We start from the raw sequence: 10,983 nt of genomic DNA on the forward strand, positions 1-10,983 counted from the left end.
AAATAAATACAATGTTCATAACTTTTTTTAAAAAATACAAAGAAGTATTTTAATCTTTATTTAAAATAATTTATTCCTTTGTTCTGATACAGAACAAAATTAGACATAAATGTAGATAGTAGAATTCCTAGGCTTTTAGTATCCATACAAAAGCAACCAGTATCTTCTTTAGGACATCTTTGGAATTCACTGCAAGTATGGTAGATGCTGTGATGACAGGTTTTATTATTTCTTCTAATAATATCATGCCGAACCTTAAAAGATATTTCAAATATTATACAGCAAATTATATAGAAAACATAATTTATATTAACTAATTTGAGCGAATAAAGGGAAACATGCATTTGGTCCATAGCTGCTATAAATATACATGGCATCACATAATCTTTAAATAATTTTTTAGAGAACGTTAGTAGCTATAAAAGTTAAATATTTAACTGATTATATGTTAAACAATATCTATTACTAAACAAATTTTCTGGAACAACATTAGTAAAGCAACTAAACAACAAAAATATAAACTTAAAATGTCCCTATTTTCATCATTAAAATTATATAAATAAGAGCATAAAAGCCATAAAGATGAGGATAAAAGATAGAAACCAAAGATGGCTATAAAAAAAAAGAAGAGCCAAACCTCTGATCTGGATGCATTTTAAACAAAAGAAGGAGTAGAATGGACAACATAAAATGACAAATCCAGAAAAAGGCATTATTGGGAATTAGTTAAAGCAAAATTGATAATAAAAATAACAAATAAGTCTTCACTTTTATCTATGAACTATCTTTGATCCCAATGGCAATGCAAAGTTTAAGAAGAAAGACTTCAGTCAATGATTTCAAAAGGAAATCGATGACATTGGTAGCAAATTTTTAATTTATAAAAATTTTGATTCATTGAAATTGGACATTAAACATTTTAAATAAATATTTTCATTAATGTACAAAAGAAAGGCCTGTGAATTATTAAAATGATATCCGTTACTATTTACTCCATATTAGGAATACATAGTTATACAATAAATTTCATTACAGATAAGAGTGACTTTAAAACAAGAAGTGATCACTAATCTCAAAATTTTCCTAAAGGAAAAGCACTCGTCATGGTTTTAGTCGTTGTTAATAGAGCTATTGAAATAAGAGTACCTTTAGTATCTATTTTTAACCAAGATATTAAACCTATAGTTAATACATGTAGACATGGAGGTTAAGACATTGCAAACTAACCCACATTTCTCTCCCAACTTAATTATTCTAAAATTTTAATTATCTCTGGGTTGTTTGACCTCAAGAAGAAGAACAATAAATCTTAAATTAAGGACTTCAATGCTAATTAGTTTACTAATTAATGGCAATATATCATAAAATGAAATCCAAATAAGTAATAATAATATAAAATCATTAAGCTAAGTAATATGTAAATGTTTCATAGTTTAATGATTAGCTTTCTGCTCATTGGATAATTATATAATACATACTTAATTATAAACAAACATGAAATGTTTAAATAAGAGAGCTAAACCAGGATTGAAAGATAAAAGTACTAATTGACTTCCATTAACATTTTTGACCAAGCAATAATATAACAAGCCTTTCAAGAAACATTCTTTTAAATCTTTCTCCACTAAAACTAACTAGCTAGGTATAATAGGGACAAGTAAGAATGACGCATACTAAACACAACCTGTTTCACAGGAAACTTAAGAAAGTTACAATATATCATAGTTATAACCTATAGAACATACACACACACAAACAGCAGATTAGTAGCATCAAGAATAAACCTGTAACACTCAACTACTCAATAATTCAACACTAACTAAATTTATTTTAAATATTTAAAATTAATTGCTAAAAAATAGCTGAACGGGAAATGAAATAATGAAAAGATAGAAAGGTATGAGTATCTCAGTGAATGAGATAGTCGTCTTCAAAAGCCTGGGCCTAGGTTCGGCTCCCATTATGACATTTAATTGGAAAACGTTCCTTGGTCTATAACAAAAGGTTACTCTGAATTGGAATGAGAGACATCCTTGGAGATAGAGGACTGCAAGAACATTTTTATCAGAATGTTATACAGTTGGTCAATAAACAGTACTAAGACAACCAAATATCCTTTAAAAGTTGAGTAGTAGTACTAGGATAAAGAGTGAAAATAGTCATTTTGAATTCATCACTATCATGAAAGACCAAAATAAGTATAAATTAGTTAGCAAAAGAGTTCTGATAAACTGGAATAAAATTTTGAAAATTTGATTACTTAATATATAATAATAATAGATCTTTACATTCCCCACAAACTACTCTCTTTTGAGTACAAGCAACAATAAGCTATGAAAATAGCTCATAATTGTACTGTAACAATTAAATTTTAATAGAAATTAACTAAATTTAGCAATATAATCATATGAATTGTTATATGTATTATCCAGAAGGCAACATCTTTGATTAGAGATTTTTTAACTTTACAAACAGCACTACTAAGGACAAAAACAAAAGCAAATAGAACTGCAAGGACTTTACCACTTACATGAACATATTCACATGTTATAAAGTCAATAACATAGAAGCGATACATTCCTAAGCATAATAATGAATTTTTCATGTGACACATTTCAGAAGAGTATTTGTACAAATAATAAATCCACTCAGCGCATATTACATGAGAAAACCAGCAATAATACAACCCCCAGATCATGTTTATAGCTAGTTAGCTAATGCTGTTTTTAATACTTCAATGTCTTCTCATTTTCCTTTCCAGTTTCTTTTGTTTTTTCTCATCTATTTCCTGTGGAGGAGCTGGTTGAAAGAAATACGGAGCAAGTACTTTGGTCCAAAGAAAATAAAATCCTCTACCAGGAGCCTAAAATATAATGAGAAGTTTAATTCATTTAATTAATTAATTAAAGTTCAGTGAAAATTTACACATTTCTTGGCTATAAATTGAAACTATATGAATCCTTACCAGAAGCATTAAGAACCAAAAGTAATTTGATATCAACGATAGCACCTGAGTTCCAGCTGTGAGGATAATCATATCCTTGACATGCCTAAAGAAATAAAAAATCACTGATAATTCCTAGTATAAAAACATAAATCATAAATTATGACTATCAATTAGAAGTACTTACTCTGCAATGCCACCAACTAAATTAAGATCAACACCAGCATCCAATAATTGACCAGTTTCAGAAAGCTTAGCTTTTGCCATGTAGGACATAAACTGATAGCTCGCAATATACAATGCAGTAGTGATTACAAGCATAAACTGTAAAAAAATACATAAATTGCAGGATAGAAAGAGTGACATAAATATTACATAAATGAAAGTACCAACTCACAATATTAAAAAAGTTAAATAGATCAAAAAATAATAACGTTACTGCTAAATAAGCAGCGTTTGCACCAAGAATCATATACTGATAAAATTTTAAAGTTTCCTTATTTTCCTCCAATATCTGTTTTTGCCCTTTGGTTCCTTGCTTCCCTTTCTGAGGCTACAACAGTTCAAGATAGTTAAAAACTTATATTAAGTAGTATCTCACAAGCATGTTTTTAAAACAATCAGATAATGTTTATATATGACAATATTAGTTCCTTACCGCCATTTTCAAACTTAGTACAATACTAGTGACTTCAAATTGGATGGCACCGTGATTTTATATTAAAACGAAAAAAAATGCAAATTCTTTAAAACTTACACTTCCACGTCGGTTAACCAAATTTCAACATTCAAAATAGAACCATCACTGAACGTCACAATAACTTGTTAGGAGGTTACTTTAAAAAATCGATAAATTGAAGACTTATTTCGATTTACTCATCACAAAATTTGGCAATAAGTTTATATTTTGTTCACAAGATCATCTTTTACTCGGAGATCAAAAAAGACTACTGGTTATGACTAACTAATTATCTTAATTAAACAACCATCATTGAGAATTTACATCTTTATATAAAATTACTCCTATTAGATTACACAAAATACAAAAATAATTATTGCCTAAACTTAAAATATTGACGACATTGGGGGGAATAGTGGTGGAATAATATATCTTCCAAAAATAATTATTTATTGTCAAATTTTAATAGTGCCTACGAACTATATTCTATACCTACCCAAATCCTTTTAACTTTAAAAGAAAACAATCAAATGAACGCCTAGTGGAATTACATTCAATTTGACAAATTAAAAATGTATTATAGTTGATTAGCTGATATGAAAATCAGGAAAAAGAAAAAAAAATGTCGACCCTCTCTAGTGAATTCACACAAGATTAAATCACTGGATCAAAAAGAAGAACCTACCTTATGAAAAGGAAGTGGTAAATTTCTGAAGTCTGCATACGGAAATAGAATCGTAATGCTCGAATATTGTTGGAAATTTATAAAGAAAATATGACCTTTTGAACGATTAAATGTCAGGGTTACGGTCAAAACGGAACAAAATAGTTTTTAACTATTTATTGTCCCACTTTTCAGAGCTTCATCAGGGCTGTTAAAGAAGAGCTTAAGCTGACCTAGATTAAATGTATATTTTATATATAGATTAATGTATATTTATAGATATAAATTATAAATAGATTAAATGTATATTTTAAAGAAACGTTGTCCTTTATCACTAAATATAAATATCTTGGCTAAAAGACCTATTTGTTATTTGTTATTCGCGGAAACTTCATAATGTACAGAATTCTTTCAGGAGAAATCACTAGCAGACTGTGCAATACAATCCCACTATACAGAAAAGTATGTTGGTTTATTTGGAATAGGACAGATCTATTGTGGTCTGGATTTCCATAATCGTTAAGTCTCATGATTTTATTTTAACTATTACTAAAATCATTAAACCAACTTCCTCCCAAAGCTATAATATTCCTTACATATCTCTATAATTGTATCCTAAGAACAACCCACTTTCCTGTCCTTTGGACACATTCCATTATAATTCTCATTTCAAAACCAGGAAAACCTCCTAATAATCCTGCTTCCTATAGACCAATCAGCCTACTTCCATTCCTCTCAAAAATTTTGGAAAAAATCCTCCTTAAACGTATCCTATCCATCGTTGAATCACAGAGTTTTCCCGCACATCAATTTGGACTCCGCCCTAGACACTCCACAGTTCAACAAGGCCTCATAGTCCTTGACTATATCTCTTCAGCTCTTGAAAAAAAACAATACTGCTCGGATGCCTTTTTGGACATAACACAAGCTTTTGACCGGGTATGGCATTTCGGATTGCTTTTCAAACTCAAATCCATATTATCCCAAACCTTATACCTTACCCTCCGCTCCTACCTCTCAGATCGTTCCTTTCGAGTTCGCAGTGGTTCTGAGTACTCAAATATCTACCCTATCGAGGCAGGAGTTCCCTAAGGCAGTGTCCCGGGTCCTGTCCTCTACATCCTCTTCACTGCTGACATTCCCATCACTTCAGACACGTTCCTGGCAACATTTGCCGATGGTACAGCTATACTATCTTCCCATCCCGATCCTGTAACAGCCTCATCCAATCTCCAAACACACCTCACCCGGATTGAGCAATGGTGCAATCAATGGCGGATAAAAGTCAATGAATCGAAATGGACCCATGTGACTTTCACTCTCCACCGCAGCTTCTGTCCACCTCTTACTCTTAACAATATTCCTCCACCCAGATCCGACACAGTGCGATACCTCGGATTTTGGACAAAAGATTCACCTGGAGCCAACATACTAGACTTAAAAGACAAGAACTCAACAGACGATTCAGCCAACTATACCGACTGCTCAGCCGGATCCCTCATCTCTCACTAGAAAACAAACTACTAATTTATAAGACTATACTCCGACCTATCTGGACCTACGGACTTGAACTTTGGGGAACAGCTAAACCGTATAACATTAATCGTATCCAATCCTTTCAATCCAAAATCCTTAGAACCATAGTAAATGCACCCTATTACGTTTCCAAAAGAACGCTACACCATGACCTACATATCCCTTTTGTCCTTGACCTCATACCAACCAAATTCTCAAAATTCCATATAAACCTTTCCAACCATCCTAATCCTTTGGTTCAAACTTTATCTAGTTCCACCCATCCCTACAGCCCACCTAGAAGGTTGAAACGGCAGTGGCCAAGAGGCTTATTAAAATAAAAATGGACAATTGGAGTTCTGGCAATGGTCAGATTCTCCACTCAAGTTGAGTGTTTGCGACTTTAGCGCGTTTGCTCAGCCTCCACTGACTCACTACCAGTAATGCGGCGAGAGGGATGCGCTGGGATCTTTTGAGCTCTGCTCTACCCCTCACACGTGGGGGATAGAGTGGGGTCAGGGATCCTCAGTATGATGTGACATTATTATTTTATTTATTATTATTTTAATTATTATTTTTCATACAGATAGTTTGATTATGTTCATTTTGTTTATTCTTCTGTTTGTTTTTTATTTATTTTATTTTCGTATGTATGAGATCATTCATCAATATTACCTATTGGCCACAACTGTGTGGCAGATTGTAATATCTATCAATAAATAAAAATAACTACGGAAAAAAAATCTCTGTCGATATAACATAGACCAAGACGTGAGGAAAGGGGTATTCAATACACTAAATAATATCATCTTTATGGGCATTTTCATTTTTCTGATACGATGATCAATAAGTGAATGAGTGAGTTTTTTCTGTTCTATTATTTACTACTGGTACTGGACTGGTATTTGGTGGGGGAACAAGTCCGGCAAGTGGGCCTAGTGATCTTTTTTGCCAACCCCTGGCGGCTACCTGAGTTGCCACCACGTACTTACGAAGGTATGATCGTCAAAATTCATTCATCGGAACCACCGAAAAATGAATGTTAACTCCCCAGGTAGATATCGAACCCACAACGTTCCGAACCGAGCGCACTGGTACCTGCGCCCCAGCCCGCACATGAATGCCCGACATCTCAAGGCCTTTTGTGCGCTGACCTGTACAACGTTAAAGCAGGCCAGACGCCTTTGGAAATTTGAATAATAGGTATTGGTTTACTGATTCGCGAAGTTTTGACACCTCACATCTTCGGTTGAAAAGTCAAATATAACATTTAAAACAATGCTTCATTTTAGAGAAATCTCAAAAGAATTATTTTAAAAATATACACAGGTATCCTACAAAAAAAAATATATATAAGAAGATGGTCAGGGTTGCGGTCAAAAGTGAAACAAAAATAGTTTACAACTATTTATTTTCCAACGTTTCGCCCCACTTTGCAGGGCTTCATCAGGGTTGTCCAAAAAAAAAAAATGGAAAGCCATTTTTTTTTGGACAGCCCTGATGAAGCCCTGCAAAGTGGGGCGAAACGTTGGAAAATAAATAGTTGTAAACTATTTTTGTTTCACTTTTGACCGCAACCCTGACCATCTTCATATATATCAATTTTTACGGTCAACTATATATACATATATAAAAAAAAAATGGTCGAGACGAGATGTCTCAAGAATGATAAGTTCATCATGCATTTTTTAAATTATTAAAATCAGATTGATATCTTTTTCTTTTATTGTTACAAAGTAGCGTTTATATTGTTTCTTGAGTTGTAACCATTTTTATGCAGAATCATTCTGGAAGGAGTCAATTATTGTAGGATTTAAAAAAAAAAATAAAACCACTGCATTGAATCAATTAAATAAAATTTAATAAAGTTTAATACACACACATAAAAATCACACCAATTAAATCATCTGTGTAACCTCATCCCAGTGTTACCAGATACCTATATTTCTAATTAAAAAAATAAAATTAATATTTTCTCTATACTTTACTACAACCATAACCAACTTTTCGCCCAATGTTTACTTCAGATAGAGGATCTACTCCTGATTTTTCCGAGATTGGAGGACGAAAAATAAAAACTAATTTCTTGGTAAAAAAAAAAAAAGAAAACTAAAAATCCTTTTTTCTAAAAGTTGTACCGCTGGTGATACCAACAATTTAATTTAGTTATGTAAAATCGAAAAAAAAATAGCCTGATAAAGTCTTAGTAAGCTACTTGTAAGCTTTTTATAAGAACAAAACTAGGTTCTAATGATTTTACAAGTTTTTTTATGTTTTCAGGAAATATAAATAATTGGGTTACAAATATAGAAATAATTTTATTTTTAGCATTCATTTAATTCGATATAAATTAAATTACGACACCTAATACAATAATGTAGTATCGATATCTAAATAAAATCATTATTGTTTACAAACTTATCGGGGTTGATTATCTATCACCATTTGAATCTGAATTTTATGCATTGCATGGTATAATTTCGTAGAATAATGCGGAAACATCAATTTAGTCTAAGGTTTTAATATGAGCTTGAATTTCTTTAAAAATGGAAAGGTTACTTGGGAAGGTTAAAATTTGAAAAGTGATGTTTTAACTATGTTAATGAATTCTGTTGACAGCCGTGGAGTATTCAGTGTTCTGAATGAAAATATTCCATTAAAATGGGCGGGTATAAGCTACAAATAAATTAACGAAAATGGAGTATGATTATTTGCCACTAAGAAGAGAAATTGACCCTAATAGATGTTGTGCTGGTTGGTTCTGGTGTATTAGAGTGAGTATTAATTTGATTTTAAAGTAATTTAATTGAAGTCATCATGACTTTATTGAAGGACAATTATTTTATACAAGATAACATTATTCCCCTTATGCTTTTGTCATTTTATTTTAGGACATTTGTGGGATAGTTTGTGCACTATTGACCTGGCTATTAATTTTGTTTGCTGAATTTGTTGTTATGACAGTTATTCTGTTACCTTACCCATATACTTTTTACAGTATATTTAATGGAGTTTTATTTCATATTCTTGGTTTGCTTGCAATTACATCTCATTTACGAACAATGTTAACAGACCCAGTGAGTATTTATGAAATGTATTTGATATAATCCCAGTGAAAAGTCTGTATTAATGAAACTATCTATTTACTTTATTTTCTTTAGGGTTCAGTTCCTAAAGGTAATGCTACTAAAGAAATGATTCAACATATGGGTTGCCGAGAAGGTCAAGTGATATTCAAATGCCAAAAGTGCTGTAGCATAAAACCTGAGAGAGCACATCATTGTTCTGTTTGTCAAAGGTTGTTACTTTGTGATTTTCTTCTCCTATTACATCATACAATTATTTTTGATGTAATTTTATTCTGCAGGTGTATACGCAAGATGGATCACCATTGCCCATGGGTAAATAACTGTGTTGGAGAAGACAATCAGAAATTCTTTGTTCTTTTTACTGTAAGGAATTCTACCCAATTATAGCAAGTTAAAGTTTATTTTTTTCTGTTCAAGTCTATCACTGCACAATTTTGTCATCAAATTTAGTTCAATTACTTTTTGGCTACCTCTGTTTTAGTAACATGATGTTAATTGTGCATGGTAGTAGTTGGCTGTTAATTTTCATATTACTTCTAATATACAAATCTGATCAAATTAATTTTATGCTAATCCCTACTGACATACATGTTTATTTGTGGTGAATAAAAAAAAAATTCTAACTATTATTTTACTGTAATTCATATTATATTGCAATAATGCCTTTAACACACGAATATTGCTTTACTATAATATTTTATATAATTTTTTAAAAATTTTAATTACTCAACTTTTTTTCAGTTTTACATTGCATGTATGTCACTCCATTCGTTAATCTTAGCAGCCCAACAGTTCTTCAGTTGTATTGATCGTGAATGGAGAACTTGTTCTTCATACTCACCCCCAACAACTGTTATACTACTTGTATTCTTAGTTTTTGAGGCACTTTTATTTGCAATATTTACTTCAGCTATGTTCTTCAGTCAGCTTCAGGCAATCTGGAATGATGAAACGGTAGTTACATATATTTTCTTTATTTTTTACATTATTTATAGATGATCATTATTCTTTAATTGAGAAACATATTTTTAAAAAAATTCATTCTAATCCTCTGGTTTACTCTTTTACACTTTTCCTAAGTGTGAACTGATTGTGTTCCCACTACCTTTTATAATTATAAAAATGTTAGTGCTGATTGTCACCAAATTATTAATATACAGTTATGTGAAAATTGGGATTGTTCTTTGTTTTATGCTATGAATGTTTAATCATAAAATGATTTGTGTAGAAAATTGAAAAAACAAAAAAGCCTAAACAAACTTTTACAAATAAGAGAAGTTTTAAGTTTAATAAATTTGATGTTATTTATTTATGATTATGTAGAATATTGATTCGTTAAAAATTAAATTATTGTTTAATAATATTTATTATTGTTAAATGAATTCTCTCCACTAGTATGCACCAGATGAGGCTTGTCAAATTACAGAATGACGACTATTAGTCCTTAAAATAAAAAATTTCCACTCGTATTTTACTTTTTAGACACAAAGGGACAAGTTTGGTACTATGTCTATCTTAAGTCAAATCCTTGTAGATGGCTGATTTTCATCCATACCATTCTAAATTAGGTTGATTGCAGATTATAAAAAATGTTTGCCAATTGAAAGTGGTCAATTTTTCTAGACAGATATAAAACAAAATCCACTTTTGGCGAATGAATTTTGGATCATTTTAAGATGATTATAATTTACACCTTGAAAAACTAGGTTGACTGTAGATTACAGAAATTATTATCTGCCAATCGAAAATGGTCACTTCTTCTGGATAGACGAAACTCAAAAACCCACTTTTGGTGGGCATGGAATCCTAGATCATTTTTAGCTGGTTTTCATTTATTTCTTACAAAGCCATCAACCTGGTAGAAATACCATATTATTTTGTTCAACAATTTATTTTATGAATGAGGAGAAGATGGTTGGGGGTGCAGTCAATGAAAAACACAAATAAGTACGATTAACTTATTTTAATGTGCCAACGTTTCGGCTAGAGTTTCTAGCCTTCTTCAGGGCTAAAAACAGAACAAGATAACAACCACAGTAAGTATAGAAAAATTTTAAAAAAATAAAAAGAAAGTATAAACAGAATAATTTTA

At 31.2% G+C, this 10,983-nt stretch overlaps 2 protein-coding genes across 5 annotated transcripts in view; one reads left to right on the plus strand and one right to left on the minus strand.

Moving 5' to 3' along the window:
• Positions 1 to 18: 18 nt before the first annotated feature.
• On the minus strand, positions 19 to 3,768 carry LOC106682363 (transmembrane protein 208). 2 transcript variants are annotated; one of them, XR_001343413.3, is made up of 6 exons: positions 3,603 to 3,768; positions 3,342 to 3,497; positions 3,132 to 3,268; positions 2,966 to 3,050; positions 2,663 to 2,863; positions 19 to 254 (listed from the first exon to the last, which is right to left on the minus strand). XR_001343413.3 is itself a non-coding variant. In XM_014423165.3 (6 exons), exons 1-5 carry the CDS (start codon positions 3,606 to 3,608, stop codon positions 2,735 to 2,737), a joined length of 513 nt encoding a protein of 170 aa, XP_014278651.1. In that variant the 5' UTR covers positions 3,609 to 3,767; the 3' UTR covers positions 19 to 254; position 2,734. The 2 variants fall into 2 exon arrangements, 1 of the variants encoding a protein (XP_014278651.1); XM_014423165.3 differs by having other exon boundaries at positions 2,734 to 2,863; positions 3,603 to 3,767.
• A 3,999-nt stretch (positions 3,769 to 7,767) lies between these two features.
• The window catches only part of LOC106682368 (palmitoyltransferase ZDHHC3), a 23,075-nt gene continuing 19,859 nt past the window's right edge, over positions 7,768 to 10,983 (plus strand). The window contains exons 1-6 of one of the 3 annotated variants that reach the window (XM_014423173.3): positions 7,768 to 7,891; positions 8,422 to 8,576; positions 8,694 to 8,879; positions 8,964 to 9,100; positions 9,170 to 9,254; positions 9,633 to 9,845. In XM_014423173.3, the coding sequence (XP_014278659.1) occupies positions 8,499 to 8,576; positions 8,694 to 8,879; positions 8,964 to 9,100; positions 9,170 to 9,254; positions 9,633 to 9,845 (699 nt within the window). In that variant the 5' untranslated portion in view covers positions 7,768 to 7,891; positions 8,422 to 8,498. Of the gene's footprint in view, positions 7,892 to 8,154; positions 8,577 to 8,693; positions 8,880 to 8,963; positions 9,101 to 9,169; positions 9,255 to 9,632; positions 9,846 to 10,983 lie in introns of those variants that run through there. The other 2 variants (XM_014423172.3, XM_014423174.3) reach the window with 2 other exon arrangements.

This window comes from Halyomorpha halys, unplaced genomic scaffold, assembly GCF_000696795.3.
Source record: "Halyomorpha halys isolate HHAL.00 unplaced genomic scaffold, Hhal_1.1 Scaffold409.1, whole genome shotgun sequence".
Lineage (NCBI taxonomy): Eukaryota > Metazoa > Arthropoda > Insecta > Hemiptera > Pentatomidae > Halyomorpha > Halyomorpha halys.